Source organism: Natator depressus, chromosome 12, assembly GCF_965152275.1.
Source record: "Natator depressus isolate rNatDep1 chromosome 12, rNatDep2.hap1, whole genome shotgun sequence".
Classification (NCBI taxonomy): domain Eukaryota; kingdom Metazoa; phylum Chordata; order Testudines; family Cheloniidae; genus Natator; species Natator depressus.
Genome location: NC_134245.1, coordinates 5,160,845 through 5,177,372, shown reverse-complemented (window position 1 = coordinate 5,177,372; position 16,528 = coordinate 5,160,845). Strand labels below are relative to the sequence as shown.

Genomic DNA, 16,528 nt, shown 5'->3' with positions numbered 1-16,528 from the left:
AGCAGGTAGAAAAATGTGCTCAGATGTAACACGGCGTTCTGTTTGGAGTGAAGAAATTCCAGGAGTTTAAAGTAGAATTTCTCTCCTACTGAATCACAGACACAGAATCACTGGTTACAGTTCTTGACTCCAAAATGGGGTGGCCAGCTTTAGCAGCTTCTGAATGACAGAGATGCGTTCTGAAGCTAACATCTTATCACTGTGCCACCTGATACAAGCCGCCTGAAAACTACAAAAGCACTTCTGCCATTAACGATTAGAAGGACCCACATCGCAGTCTCAGAATCTCCTTTGTGGAGATTCTGTTTCTGTTGCTGCAAAGACTGAATGACACTTTCTCCTTATGACACACAGCAAACTTCATCACCAACTCCAAGAGTACTTTATAGATTTGTCATCACCCTCCATTTGCAGAGTGGAAACCTGAGGCACAGCAGAGAGGGGAAGGGAGCTGCCTGAGGTAACGCAGCTAAGTCCAGGGCACTTGGACCTAGACTGCAGTCTACCAGGGTACAGCTCTCTTCCTCACCGCAAAACAAAGACCGAAAGATTTGGTCTTACAAGAGAGAACTCTGATCCTAGCAGGTGATTTGACTTTTGTCAGTGAAGAATGATGTAAGCTAGAAGCAGCTCAAAAAGAGAATTCAGCAGAGGGACTATAATGTGGGGTTTCCATGCAGTGATACCAGAATCCATGCCAGCTTTCAGAATTCCACTGTGAATTCAAACCCCACTGGCAAAACTTGAGTGAGAACTGGTGGCCAGTTCTGCTGCTCCCCCCCCCCCCCCCCCGCCCCCGGGTTCCCCCATCCATAAAGCTTATCACTCTGTAAAAAAAAGAAAGTTCTTAGTTTGGTTTGATGTGATTTGTTCTTGACAAATCCATGCTGACTGTTACTTATCACCTTATTGTCTTCTAGGTATTTGCAAACTGATTGCTTGATTATCTGCTCCATTATCATTCCGGACTGAAGTTAAGCTGACTGGTCTGTAATTCCCTGGGTTGTCCTTATTCCTCTTTTTATAGATTAGCACTATATTTGCCCTCTTCCAGTCCCCTGGAATCTTGCCTGTCTTCCATGCGTTTTTTGAAGATAATCTGTGGCTGGCTCAGATACCTCCTCAGTTAGCTCCTTGAGTATTCAAGGATGTATTTCATCAGGCCCTACTGATTTGAAGACATCTAACTTATCTAAGTAATTTTTTTAACTTGTTCTTTCCCTAATTTAGCCTCAGATCCTACCATACTTTCACTGGCGTTCACTATGTTAGACGTCCAATCGCTACTAACCTTTTTGGTGAAAACTGAAACAAACAAGTCGTTTAGCTTTTCCGCCATTTCCACATTTTCTGTTGTTGTCTTTCCCCTCTCATTGAATAATGGGCCTGCCCTCTCCTTGATCTTCCTCTTGCTTCTAATGTGTCTGTAGAATGTTTTCTTGTTACTCTTTATGTCTCTAGCTAGTTTAATCTGATCCTGGTGATTTATTACTGTTTAATTTATCCCCAAACCTCTCTATTGATGCCTCAGTCTGGGACAGTTCCTCAGATTTGTCACCTGAAAAGATTGGCTCAATTGTGGGAATCTTCTGCACACCCTCTGCTATGAAGAGTGATGTAAAGAATTCATTTAGCTTCTCTGCAATGGCCTTGTCTTCTTTGAGTGCCCCTTTAGCACCTCAATCATCCAGTGTCCCTATGGATTGTTTGGTAGGCTTTCTGCTTCTGATGTACTTGAAAAATTTCTGTTAGTTTTTGTGTCTTTTGCTAGTTGCTCTTCAAATTCTGTTTTTGGCCTGCCTAGTTATACCTACACTTGACTTTCCAGAGTTTATGTTCCTTTCTATTTACCTCAGTAAGATTTGACTTCCAATTTTGAAAGGATGCCTTTTTGTCCCTAATTGCCTCTTTTACTCTATTGTTTAGTGGTGAAGATTTTTTGGTCCTGTTACTGTTTTGTTTTTATTTGGGCTATACATATAGTTTGAGCTTCTGTTATGGTGTTCTTAAAAAGTTTCCATGCAGCTTGCAAGGACTTCACTCTTGTGACTGTTCTTTTTAATTTCCATTTAACTAGACTCTTCGTTTTTGTGTAGTCCCCCTTTTTGAAGTTAAATGCTACTGTGGAGGGTTTCTTTGGTATTTTCCTCCCTACAAGATTGTTAAATTTAATTACATTGTGGTTGCTATTACTGAGCGGTTCCAGCTATGTTCACCTCTTGGACCAGATCCTGTGCCACTCAGGACTAAATCAAGAATTGCCTCTCCCCTTGTGGGTTCCAGGACTAACTGCTCCAAGAAGAAGTTGTTATACTGCCTCAAGGCAGACTGTCTAATTACACCCCAAACTGGTGGTATGTTCTATAATTAGATTTCACCAACCCAGTACCAAATGTGAACTCCTGGATCACCAAACCAGTCTTCCCATGGGGGCACAGACAGTCCCGTGAGACTCTCCAGTCTATTTTGCCACCCCGACAAACTGAACTTAGTGATAAATGGTCACTTACACCCAAAATTACACCACATTCAGGCTGCTTCCAGTCCCAAGAGACCAGTCACTTACCCCAGATAAATTGGTACCTAGATCTTACACCAAAGACAATGCCTGTCCCAATCCTGTAATAAACTATCTAAAGGTTTATTAACTAGGAAAAAGGAATGAGAGTACTTACAGGTTAAAGCAAGCAAACAACACACAGAAATGAGTTATCATCTAGATTCTGAGAGTGACAGAGTTGTAGTGATCTGTCAATTCAAAGTGTCTTTCAGGGCAGACCCAGGAGGTAGCCCCTGGGGATCTCTGGCTTCAGTTTGGCTTCTCTGGCTCTGTGAGAGTTCAAACAGTGAAGAGATGAAAAATCTCCCCATCATCTATTTCTGTTCCCCTCTCCCAGCATTCAAAACCATGGGACAAGGCCAGCACATACTGCTCCATGAGTGGACTGAGCAGTTAACAAAGCTTTTGTCTTATAATGGCCCACTTAAATTTTGATAGTCCTCCTGGGAGTGCACAGTATCATAAAGGTGTGCATGGGGCTGCCAGTTGTGACCATGCCATCACAGAACATCAGGGTTGGAAGGGACCTCAGGAGGTCATCTAGTCCAACCCCCTGCTCAAAGCAGGACCAGTCCCCAACTAAATCATCCCAGCCAGGGCTTTCTCAAGCCTCACCTTAAAAACTTCTAAGGAAGGAGATTCCACCACCTCCCTAGGTAACCCATTCCAGTGTTTCACCACCGTCCGAGTGAAAAAGGTTTTCCTAATATCCAACCTAAACCTCCCCCACTGCAACTTGAGATCATTATTCCTTGTTCTGTCATCTGCTACCACTGAGAACAGTCTAGGGCCATCCTCTTTGGAACCCCCTTGCAGGTAGTTGAAAGCAGCTATCAAATCCCCCCTCATTCTTCTCTTCCGCAGACTAAACAATCCCAGTTCCCTCAGCCTCTCCTCATAAGTCATGTGTTCCAGTTCCCGTATCATTTTTGTTGCCCTCTGGTGGACGCTTTCCAATTTTTCCACATCCTTCTTGTAGTGTGGGGCCCAAAACTGGACACAGTACTCCAGATGAGGCCTCACCAATGTCGAATAGAGGGGAACGATCACGTCCCTCAATCTGCTGGCAATGCCCCTACATATACATCCCAAAATGCCATTGGCCTTCTTGGCAACAACGGCAAACTGTTGACTCATATACAGTTCCTCGTCCACTGTAACCCCTAGGTCCTTTTCCGCAGAACTGCTGCCGAGCCATTCGGTCCCTAGTCTGTAGCGGTGCATGGGATTCTTCCGCCCTAAGTGCAGGACTCTGCACTTGTCCTTGTTGAACCTCATCAGATTTCTTTTGGCCCAATCCTCTCATTTGTCTAGGGCCCTCTGTATCCTATCCCTACCCTCCAGCGTATCTACCTCTCCTCCCAGTTTAGTGTCATCTGCAAACTTGCTAAGGGTGTAATCCACACCATCCTCCAGATCATTTATGAAGATATTGAACAAAACCGGCCGGAGGACCGACCCTTGGGGCACTCCACTTGATACCGGCTGCCAACTAGACACGGAGCCATTGATCACTAACATGATCATCCTGACTCTCATTCTCCGTCTGCCCCCAGGTGGTCGTTCATCTGACTGAGGACCTGCTGTCCCAAGCCGTGATGATGGTGGAGAACAGCCGGCCCACCCTGGCAATCAACCTGTCCGGAGCCCGGCAATACTGGCTGGAGGGCATGCTGCGCCATGAAATAGGTCAGAGCTGGGCTGGAGGCACGGGCCATGCGGGGCGCCGGGGATGTTGAGCCACGCAGGGACTCACCAGGAACTAACGCTCCTGCTGTTGAAAGGGAATAAAATGGATCAGCATGTTGCATGGCCTTTGCGGGGTGGGGTGGGCAGAAGGAGGCTGGAGCCCATCATGTCACAGAGCCGGGAGGCAGCCGTCCTTCTCTTTTGGCCTCTAGGGTAACCACACTGGAAATAACACCCTGACCTGGGAGCACCTCAACTTCTCCAAGCTACTGCTGATAGGAGGGAGGGAGGAGAAGAGCCAGAGGTGGTGAGGGGCTGAAGAGCCTGGTCGGCTCCAATGCCAGGACCCCTTGGAGCTGGCTCTGCACAATGATGGGGGTGAGGACTCGGCACTACATGGAGAATGCCGATGGAGGGAGGCACAGAGGGGGTTGTTTAGGGCAGCAGGCGAGGGTGGGACGCCAAGAAAAACTGCTCGGAATTTTTCACAGTGGACATTTTTTTCATTGGAAAATGGCCCTTTCTTCTTTGAAGGCCTCTGTGATCCCCATGGGGGAGTTGCCCCTTGGCAGCAAGCACAGAGCCCTCTTTGAAGCCCTGTCCATTGGGGAGCGGGAGCCCTCCCCCCCACGTGGCACTGAACACATGGCACTGGTGGCTGAAAGAGCCGAAGCACCCTCTGCTGTGCCCACTGCGGCTCGGGAGGGTTAACGTGCGTGCTGGAATTAGTTGAAAAGGTGTTAGTGCAGCATTAGGGCAGGGCAGGAGCACGACCGCTATAGGTTCACGCATTCAGCTAGGGTTGCAAAATCAAGCTCTCAAAAGTTCAGAAGCACCAGAATTAGGGCTCCCCCTCCAACCTCCCTTCGGTCTCTTTGTGCGTATGCATTAGGATACAGGCTTTAATTACAGAGTCACATGCTACTTTTTCCACAGGACCCTGATTCATTCAGTGCCCACTGAAAGACCTTTCAGAGCTCTCAGCCAGAAGGGTCCAGACAAAGGTGTCCCCTCCCAGGAGGTATTTGTCAGGGGCAGGAGAGGAGGTGGCAAGGAGAAGCCTGACGATCAAGGAGTCCCAAGTGCAAGTGGGGGTGGGGGGCTCTAGAGCAGGGGTTCTCAACCTTTTTCCTTCTGAGGTCCCCCCAAAATGCTATAAAAACTCCACAGCCCACCAATGCCTTATAAAAGCCAGAGCCAACGTTAGAGGGTAGCAAGCAGGGCCCCAAACCACAGGGGACCCTGCAGAGCTATGTTCCTCAGGCTTCAGCTCCAGGTGGCATGGCTCAGGGCTCCTGGCTTCAGCCTTGCACAGTGGTGCTTCAGCTTTCTGCCCTGGGCCCCAGCAAGTCTAACACTGGCCCTGCTTAGCGGATCCCCCCAAAACCTGCTCACTGCCCCCCCCAGAGGGCCCCAGATCTCTGATTGAGAACCACTGCTCTAGAGAGAGGCCTGAGGGAGGGTTGTTAATTTCTGCTTATTGAACCATGGAGCTTAGATTTTGTAAAAGTTTGTTAAACTCAGCAGTGAAGCTATCTGGCCCTGGGGGACAGTTTAGATATCAAAGGATTAATGGAGTATTATTCCAGCCCTCCTGCCACCAGTCCTAGAGCACAGTTAGTAGCTGCTGTGCTCCTGAGCTCTGAAGGGGAAGATCAAATGTCAGAGGTTTTGTCAGAGAGACGAGATGGGTGAGGTAAGGCCTTCTACTGGACCAACTTCTGTTGGTGAGAGAGACACGCTTTTGTTAGACTTTTATCTGCTGAAAGAGTAGCTGTGGGGTAGGGGGAGTTTGCCATGTCCCTTATCAATGTGGGGAACGATTTACCCCCAATGCTCCCGATTTCTAGCCCCATTGCCCAGGGGCTTTGCACAGGGTGTGTGAGACATGGGTTGAGGCTGACTAATTTCTCTCCCTTGTCTTCTCTAGGCACTCATTACATCCGTGGGGTGAATAATGCCCGCCAGCCTTGGCACAGCATGGAGGGCCGTAAGCAGTATGGCCTGAAGCCTGCTAACCCCACAGAAGAAGGCCTGGCTAGTCTGCATAGTGTCCTCTTCCGTAAGCAGCCCTTTCTGTGGCGGGCAGCGCTGCTGTACTACACCGTCCACCAGGCCAGTCACATGTCCTTCAGCATGCTCTTCCAGCACTTGGAGCAGTACGTCCAAGACGCCAGAGTCCGGTGGGACTACTGCGTGCGGGCAAAACGAGGCCAGACTGACACCTCACAGCCAGGTGGGAGATAGCTCCACTGCAGAGCCAGGCCCATGAGTGGGAATGGGACTTGGTGGTTAAGACACTGGGCTGGGAGGCTGGAGACCTGGGGTCTGTTCCTAGCTCTGCTACTGCCCAGGGGTGAATCTCTGTTCTCCTCCCCTATGTTCCAGCGTGTCTCATCAGAGCATGGAGGGTCTCTTGCTGTGTGTGTGCAGGACTGGACCATGCCAGCAGAGCGAGCAATGTGGGGGCTGCAAATGGCAGCTCAGTACCGCAAGCTGGGGATTTGCTGTTTTAGGTGGGGATTGGCAGGAAAGGGAGGGTGAGCATGGAGAACAGGTGGCAGGAGGGGGATGGTATGGACACCCATCAGCACAGGGTCCAGCATGAGAACTGTACAAGGCCATGGTGTCACAGCTGGGCCCTGCTCTGGCTGGTTGAGTCCGTGGTGGCCCCTGCCAGGAGCTCCTTTCTAACCTGAGCTCACATGGCTGTGGAAGGGGGCACCCTGGTGGGGGGTGTCTTCCCTGAAGAGTTCTCCCTTTCTTGTGTTGCTCTGACTAGCTTTGGAGGTGACACTATCCCTTCAAGACCTGTGCAAAAATGAGTTTACAAAGTAGCCTCAGGTCCTAGCCCAGCCATTCCGCCCCTGTCATTTGGCTGTGTGAGAGACCCACATGAGCCAGAGGAGAAACTGGCTGACTGCAGAGGGGTAACAGTGAAACTGACTAGATGTAATGTGGGATATGGACCCTCCGTGAACAACTCCTCTGACACCCCCACGCCGGCACCTCAGCCTCGCTTTTTGCTGAAGCACTTGCAGAGTTGGGTCTCTCCAGGGCTTTTCAAGAAGCGTTACACAGAGTCCAAGGCAGCACTATGGTAGCCGGAGCCCTGAACGTGGGTGATTGTAACAACTCCCAATCATTGTCACAGACCGAGGAACCACCCAGTCCACTTGTCAGACAAATACTGACACTTAACACCCAGAACCCTTGTAGACAGTCGTTGAAATACTACGATTACAAAGAGCACTGCCGCTGCTCATGCTTTTCATAGATTTATAGATTTTAGGGCCAGGAGGGGTCACTGTGACCATCCCTTCTGCCCTCCTGCATACACAGCTGGAGAATGTCACCAGGGATCCCTGTAACAGCCCCATCACTCAGAGGGACTGAGGCACTTGACTCCCATTGGTTTTACTGGGAGCTAGGCACTGGAATACATTTGAGCAGCTGCCCCTGTCTTTGTTTAAAGACTCCAGGTGACAGTGAATCCACCACGCCTCTGTGTCCGTTTTTTCAATGGTTAATTACCCCTCATCTAGTTTCAACTGCCAGCCCTTGGATTTTGTTCTGACTTTATTTGCTAGATTAAAGAGTCCTCTACTAGTGTGTCACTTGGGGGGTATTGAAAACTGTGTTACCATTACCAGCACTACCACCTTAAATTATAACAGGTTTCCTGCTCCTGCTTGCAGGCTAGGGGGCTCGGTAGGGAAGTGTGTGATCTGGGCATAGCAGCAGTCAGTCTGTGGAGAGCCAGCCTAGAGCGAAGTGAGGTGAGTTGGGTCTCTCGCTGTCTTAGGGAGCAGCCTGCTTTGTCTCTCTCTGTTTTTTTTTTTTATTGTTTTGGGTTTGAGATCTGGACTCTACGGGTACATCTACACGTGCAGCTAGGGGGGTGAGTCCCAGCTCAAGGAGATATACTCATGGTAGCGCACACCCAGCGAGCACACTAAAAATCAAGTGTAGCCATGAGCTAGGCATCCTGAGTATGTGCCTAGACTTTCAGACAGGTATGTACTTAAGGGTGGCTGCTCCGTCCTGCAGCTCACGCTGCTACAGCTGCTCTCTGTTTTTAGCACCCTGTCTCTCATCAAGCTACACCCCAGCTCGAAGTGTAGACATAGCCTAAGAAATGAAGTAGCATTACATGGCAGCCTGCAGAAAGAGTATTTCTGTTTTTCTTCTGCTTTTGTGTGTGTGCTGTGAACATAACAGAGAAAGCTGGGACGGCTTCTTTAGGAAAGAAAAATAAAAGAGGACGATGCAGAGTAGAGATAAAATGGCTACCTACCGCAATATGGAGAGTTTCCAGTTTAATGGGGGGGAAAGGAAGATTTTGCAACATACATTCAGAGACTTGAGCAGTATTTTTACGCGTATGCTATAGAAGATACTGATAAACAGAGGGCTGTTTTCCTAACGTTGGTGGGAAAAACAACATTTACCATGCTTAAGCTTGTGTTGTCCACAGAAACCTGAGCTGGAGTATAAAAGACATAAAGGAGAGTCTAGAACAGTGATTTTCAACCTTTTTTCATTTGTAGACCCCTAAAAATTTCAAATGGAGGTGCGGACCCCTTTGGAGATCTTAGCCATAGTCTGCAGACCCCTAGGGGTCCCTGGACCACAAGTTGAGAACCACTGGACTGAAGAAACCAGATCATGTAGCTTCTCTCAGAGCCCCCTAACCTGCAAGCAGGACCAGGAAACCCCTTATAGTTTACAGTGATAGCTTTAATTTTCTCCTAAGCAGATTTCATTACCTCACTCTTCACCCCTTTTCCAGGTCAGTAATAAATATATTGGAGACCGCTGGTCCTAGTACTGACCTGAGCCCGTTGGACTTGCTTCTGACCTCATAGTGATCAATGGCTCCATGTCTAATTGCCGGTATCAAGTGGAGTGCCCCAAGGGTCGGTCCTGGGGCCGATTTTGTTCAATATCTTCATTAATGATCTGGAGGATGGTGTGGATTGCACCCTCAGCAAGTTTGCAGATGACACTAAACTGGGAGGAGAGGTAGATACGCTGGATGGTAGAGATAGGATACAGAGGGACCTAGACAAATGAGAGGATTGGGCCAAAAGAAATCTGATGAGGTTCAACAAGGACAAGTGCAGAGTTCTGCACTTAGGACAGAAGAATCCCATGCACCGCTACAGACTAGGGACCGACTGGCTCGGCAGCAGTTCTGCAGAAAAGGACCTAGGGGTTACAGTGGACGAGAAGCTGGATATGAGTCAACAGTTTGCCGTTGTTGCCAAGAAGGCCAATGGCATTTTGGGACGTATAAGTAGGGGCATTGCCAGCAGATCGAGGGACGTGATCGTTCCCCTCTATTCGACATTGGTGAGGCCTCATCTGGAGTACTGTGTCAGTTTTGGGCCCCACACTACAAGAAGGATGTGGAAAAATTGGAAAGCGTCCACCAGAGGGCAACAAAAATGATACGGGAACTGGAACACATGACTTATGAGGAGAGGCTGAGGGAACTGGGATAGTTTAGTCTGCGGAAGAGAAGAATGAGGGGGGATTTGATAGCTGCTTTCAACTACCTGCAAGGGGGTTCCAAAGAGGATGGCCCTAGACTGGTCTCAATGGTAGCAGATGATAGAACAAGGAGCAATGGTCTCAAGTTGCAGTGGGGGAGGTTTAGGTTGGATATTAGGAAAACCTTTTTCATGAGGAGGGTGGTGAAGCACTGGAATGGGTTACCTAGGGATGTGGTGGAATCTCCTTCTGTCATAAATATAAAGGGAAGGGTAAACACCTTTAAAATCCCTCCTGGCCAGAGGAAAAACCATTTCACCTGTAAAGGGTTAAGATGCTAGGATAACCTCGCTGGCACCTGACCACAGTGACCAATGAGGAGACAAGGTACTTTCAAAGCTGGAGGGGGGAGAAACAAAGGGTCTGGGTCTGTCTGTGTGATGCATTTGCCGGGAACAGACAGGAATGGAGTCTTAGAACTTAGTAAGAGATCTAGCTAGATATGCGTTAGATTATGATTTCTTTAAATGGCTGAGGAAATAAGCTGTGCTGAATGGAATGGATATTCCTGTTTTTGTGTCTTTTTATAACTTAAGGTTTTGCCTAGAGGGATTCTCTATGTTTTGAATCTAATTACCCTGTAAGGTATTTACCATCCTTATTTTACAGAGGTGATTTTTTTTTAATTTTTCTTCTATTAAAATTCTTCTTTTAAGAAACTGATTTATTTTTCATTGTTATTAAATCCAAGGGTTTGGGTCTGTGGTCACCTATGCAAATTGGTGAGGATTTTTATCAAGGCTTCCCCAGGAAGTGGGGTGCAAGGGTTGGGAGGATTTGGGGGGGGAAGACGTTTCCAAACAACTCTTTCCCAATAACCGGTTAAACGTTTGGTGGTGGCAGCGAAAGTCCAAGGGCAAAGGGTAAAATAGTTTGTACCTTGGGGAAGTTTTAACCTAAGCTGGTAAAAATAAGCTTAGGAGGTTTTCTTGCAGGTCCCCACATCTGTACCCTAGAGTTCAGAGTGGGGAAGGAACCTTGACACCTTCCTTAGAGGTTTTTAAGGTCAGGCTTGACAAAGCCCTGGCTGGGATGATTTAGTTGGGGATTGGTCCTGCTTTGAGCAGGGGGTTGGACTAGATGGCCTCCTGAGGTCCCTTCCAACCCTGATGTTCTATGATTCACTTACACCAGTTCTTTCCTAGTCTAACTCTAAGGGATGTGTACACTTGGAGCTAGAGCTGCAGTGCTGAGCTTGTGTAGACATACCCACGGTAGTGCTCATCGAGCCAGCACGTTACAAGTAGTAGTGTAGCCGCAGCGAACTGGCTGCCCCATGTACATACCCAGGGGGCCTGGACGGGTTTGTACGTGGGGCAGCCAGCCTTTGCCACTGCCGTGCTGCTGCAGCTACACTATGATCCTTTTAGCTGATGAGAGCCAGCACGGTACATCTGTGTAAGTTGGGCACTGCACCCCTCGCTCCAAGTGCAGTCACACCCCAGCTGATGTCTGTTGAAATGCAGTTGATTTGCACCAGGGTGGGATGAAAATTAGATCCACAGCAGCTAGCACTTCTCCTCCTTACTCTTTTCCAGGCTGTTTCAGTAAGGATCAAGTGTATCTGGATGGAATTCTCCGGATCCTGAGGCATCGGCAGACTATTGACTTCCGGTTGCTGGCAGAACTGGGCAAGGTAACAGCCTGGAGTGATGGACAGAACCTGCTTCCTGGTGTGAAATCAGTACATGGAAACAGTTCGCTGCAGGATGGGCCATGGTTTATGGATTATTTATATGGTGTTTTTACACCCCCAGCCAGTGCGATAACTAGGGTTCTTCCCCTTGGTCTCAGGGACATAATCGTAAACTTTGCTATTTGATTAATGTAAATACTCAGGAGATTAACATGACAAACCCAGTTTTGGTCATTAACCCTGTTCTTGAATTATGGCATTTAGCACAAATACCAAATAGGAAATTACTGCAGAAAGGGATGAGGGGGTTATAGTGGATCACAAACTAAATATGAGTCAACGGTGTTAGAAAAATGTGAACATCATTCTGGGATGTATTAGCAGGAGTGTTGTTAAGCAAGACACAAAAAGTAATTCTTCCACTCTGTTCTACACTGGTAAGGCTTCAAATGGAGTATTGTGTCCAAATCTGGGCACCAGACTTCGGGAAAGATGTGGACAAATTGGAGAAAGTCCAGAGGAGAGCCACAAAAATAATGAACAGTCTAGAAAACATGACCTGTGAGGAAAGACTGAAAAAACTGTGTTTGTTTAGTCTGGAGAAGAAAAGACTGGGGGAAGGGTGGGAATGATAACAGTCTTCAAGTACGTAAAAGGTTGTTATAAAGAGGAGGGTGAAAAATTGTTCTTAACCACCGAGGACAGGAGAAAAAGCAATGGACTTGAACTGCAGTAAGGGAGATTTAGGTTGGACATTAGGAAATACTTCCTAATTTAAGGGTAGCTAAGCACTGGAACAGATAACCTAAGGAGGTTGTGGAATCTCTGTTGTCAGAGATTTTTAAGAACAGGTTAGCCAAACACCTGCCAGGGATGCCTAGATAATATTTAGTCCTGCCTCAGTGCAGGGGACTGGACTAGATGATCTATCCAGGTCCCTTCCTGTCCTGAATTTCTATGAAAAAGAAATTTATTTGAGAGAGAATGGAAACAAGTGTGAGCGATGGAAAAAAATGGCTACATATAAAACACAAACTAGGGCTGACACTTATTACTAGTTACCTTTTCTATCCAATCAAGTAGATTCTCTCCTGAAAGTTCAGTCTTTTGCAGCATTTGCTAGTCCCCAGGAGCTAGGACAGCATCTTCCATGCAGCATCCCCACTCACCCAGGTTCTTTCTCAGTGGCTGGATGCTGCAGCGTGTCTTTCTCCACCCTGTGAGACACTGAATCAGTCCTTTGCCTTTACGCGGAGGGCCATCTCTTCGCTGCCATAGCATCCCATCTCACTTCAGTGGGCTTATAGTTTATCTTTGATGGTTTGCCACTGATTGTTTGGGCTGCTGCAATGGTGGACAACAGCACTATACGTTATGTAATTGGCTAGCCAGCAAGGGGGGTGGCAACCCCTTCCCACTTTAATGGGCTGTCACCAAGACACATTATTCCCAGTTGACTCACTTTCCTCAAGACCCATAAGGGCCTAATTTTCAATCTAGTTACATTATCCCTTAAGTAAAACCAGTGCACATATCTTGCAATGATTGAGGATTGATAAGTTACAAGTTTTCAGCAGAGACCTCACAAGCTGCCCTTCTTTAATAAATACCTTGAAAGCAGTGTATTAGGCATAGTGAGTTTGTCAGGTCAGAGACAGGCATTGCTTCTAACGGACAGTGACCCCTTTGCTGGCTGGCACCAATGTGTCTCAGTGTCACAGTAACTCTTTTCTCCCTGTACAGAGAGTTGAATTCACAGGAGTGTCTCTTGAGCGGATCACACCGAGCGCCTCTGTACTTCAGGCCAGGTTTCAGATAGTATCGGACTCATACAAAGACTGCAAAGTGTATGCTTGTATGACAGTGAGGAGTTCCCTGAGACTTCTAGGTCACGTGACAGCTTGCATGTATGTGGCTCAGCATGCCAGACTTCTCCGCAGAGTCCTGCAGAGGTGGTTGAAGTCTGCCTGCTGTCCCACTCGGCATCCACAGGACATGCTGACTCACGTACATGCAAGTGTCTTGTCATCCCTGGACTTTTGGATGGACCTTGCCAGTGTATACAACGGGTTCCCTTTTCCCCAACCCTGCCCTCAGTGACCCTAGTCACAGATGCTTCATCTATTGGCCGGGGAGGACTTTCAGACTCAGGGTCTCTGGTCAGCTCAGGATCTCTCTCTCCACCATCAGTGTTTGAGAGCTTTCAGCTATTCACCTGGCCTGTCAAGCGTATCTGCCTCACATCAAAGGTTGTTCTGCGCAAGTGCTCATGGAGAACACTGCTGCGATGGTCTGGTTAAACAAGCAGAGAGGTGCCTGTCCAATGAACCTGTGGGCTTTCTGCATCAAGAATGGACTAATGCTCAAAGCATCCTCCTCCCAGAAATGTCTAGTGAAACCATCTCAGCAGAGATCACAAACGGTCCCTCGGACTCACCATCGCGGAGACCATTTTCTGGATGCGGGAAATGCTGGCAATAGACCTCTCCACCACCTGAGGGAACAGGAAGTGTCAGCAGTTCTGTTCCAGAGCAGGTTGCAGCCCGGGTGCTTTGTCAAGACACCTTTCTACTCTCCTGGACAGGGAAACTTCTCTATACAGTCCCCCTCCCCCTCCATATGGTGCTGAGATTTGAGCAGCTTCAGACAGGCTCACCCCGTGCTAATTTTGATAGCTCAAGCCTGGCCATGTCAGCATTGGTTCTCAGCCCGGTGGAACCAGTCGTGTTGAGCTCCCGTATCTGTGCCACACAGAAGAGCTTTTAGACACAGGTGGCACTTGCTACCCTTGGCCTGCGTTTTTCCTGATCACAAAGATAGATACCATCAGTGTGAGGTGACAAAACCCAGCAAATTAACCAGCCTACCTGGGGAGTCTCCCAAGAAAGTCACCACACCTGAGAGACTCTCTTGGTCCTCCTTTGGTTTGGCTTGGCTTGGCCTGGGCATTCAGAGACTAATGTGTATTTCAGAAGCTCTGGCCTGACCCCAGTTTCTTGCTGCATGGCTTATTTCGATACATTTGCTGATTTAGGCCTACAGTAGGTGCTCTGGTCCCTGTCACAGGGATAAGGGTGTGCTTACGTCAGTTTGTTCTATGGCTGAGCAAGGCAGTGCCATCCCACCCTGTACCTTGCCCTCACTGCAGCCCCCACCAGGTGCAAGCTCAAGGGCTCAAGCAAAGTTCCTGTCAGTCCAGATGAGCCGCTGTTTGTGGGACCTGAGAGAAGGTGTCTGCTAGAGGGGGTTGCCTGTGGTCTGTCTCACCTGCCTCCATATCAGCAATTTCTGCTCCAAATGGGAAACTGACCTGCCAGACCCAAATATCTGCACCTGCTGAGCCGAGGGGCAACAGCTCGTTGTCTCAATCACTGCAGTGAGAAACAAGAGTATCTGTTGGAAGCATCTCCATGACCCCTTCGCATCACCCCAGACCAGAGAGTCTGGAGCTGGTGGTTCATAGAACCACCCATCCCTCCTGGTTGGAGAGTGACCATGTAGCTCAGGTGCCTGGAATTCCTGGGAACGTTCCATCCATTCTTGCTACCATGCGGTGCCCTATCAGTAAGGCCCAGGCTAGTGTAGTTAACAATTAGCAGCCCTCCCACAATACAGCAGGAGGTGAGTGAATCTGCAGGTGTGCAGAGATCCCCTTGTGTGGCTGGCCTGAGGGCCTGAAACATCTGTTTTCTTTCCACCAGGTCTCCTATGAAGATGTGAATCAGCTGAAGGAATTTGGTGTTCTAGAGAAGGCGCGAATCCCCCATTTCATGCAGGACATGGAACGGTACAGACAGCAGCTTGACCACATCATCGCCACCAACAGACTGAATGAGGAAGAGCTAGAGCAGTTGCTGCCGGACTGACCTGGTCTGCAGGGTCCTGACCTACCTGCCCCTGTGGCAGAGTCCCACTTCCCAGGCCACACTACCTTTTGTGCCAGGAAGCCTTGGGCACAAAAGGGAGTTGTCTTGTGTGTGTGTCTGACTGCAGCCGTCCAAAACATTCAGGGTGCCATGGGGTCTGTGTATTTATTATTCATTTTGTGACTGTTCAGCAGGTCAGTCCTCACCTGGAGGAAGCTTCCTCCCATCCATTCACAACTGGGTCCTGCAAAGGGAGAGCTGGTTGTGTGTGGATTCCTGCAGTAGGACATGGCTTAGCAGTACGGAATGCAGCGGTGAGGGTGGGGGGAGGGGACAATGGCTAAGATGCATGCAATGCCACGGGAGGGAACTAGCACCAGAGGTGCTTTGGGGGTGGTTTTTTATACATGCTGTTGTGGAGGGAGGGCATTACACTGGGGAAAGGAAGGATGATGGAAGATATTTAAACAGCCCAAATCCAAGATGGAGAACAGAAATGTTTCTATAGGAATCACTGAGAGGACTGTGAAGGCTGCAGATCACATGTTAAAACCCTAGGAGGCAGCCACAGATTGGTCAGGGAGGGTGGAAGGGAGCGCTGCACTCCAGGAGAGGATGAAGGATTACCGGGTCTGTTCTTGTCTGTATCGGTTCTTACACTGTGCTCATCACTGTAGGACCTGGGCAGTGGGGAAACCACACAGCTAGGAGTGACTTCCCTAATTGGTGAGAGTGGACTGGATAGTATTAAAGAAATCAAATGTAGTCTGCATGCCCTGAAAAGCTTCCGACAGTGCAATATTTCCTCACGAGCAGGCACTCTGGTCAGCACACTCTGCGCCAGAACTCAATCAGCTGCTTAGTTGCTTCCCACCCTTTGTCTAGACAGTGCCTGTAAAAATGCCTTTGCCCTTGTCCATTCCTCAGCTGTAAGAAGGATTTTAATCCCCCCAATAAAGATTTTTTTCCACTCGTGTTTACATGGGAAGCGTCAGTGACATTGGAAGGCCTCTTTTTGCTGGAGGCCTTGCTGGGGGACTGTGAGAAGGTGTCATCCAAGAACGTGAGATCTGAGCACCAGATTTCTGGCAGTGTTGGAGGACTCTTGTGAATGGTCCCAGCCCTGTCAGTGATAGTTCAGTGAGTAGCCAGTTCCATTCTGAAGGCCCTTTCTCCATAGCTTAGAACTTAGTCAAACGTTCACTTTGCGGCATGACATTT

The 16,528-nt window shown here is 48.5% G+C and overlaps 1 protein-coding gene across 2 annotated transcripts in view; it reads left to right on the top strand.

The window, feature by feature from the left end:
- Positions 1–15,444, top strand: part of MATCAP1 (microtubule associated tyrosine carboxypeptidase 1) — a 44,086-nt gene extending 28,642 nt beyond the window's left edge. For both annotated transcript variants that reach the window (XM_074968412.1, XM_074968411.1), the window contains exons 4-7: positions 4,117–4,249; positions 6,180–6,485; positions 11,344–11,441; positions 15,143–15,444. In XM_074968412.1, the coding sequence (XP_074824513.1) occupies positions 4,117–4,249; positions 6,180–6,485; positions 11,344–11,441; positions 15,143–15,307 (702 nt within the window). In that variant the 3' untranslated portion in view covers positions 15,308–15,444. The remainder of the gene's footprint in view (positions 1–4,116; positions 4,250–6,179; positions 6,486–11,343; positions 11,442–15,142) is intronic.
- Positions 15,445–16,528: the final 1,084 nt, after the last annotated feature.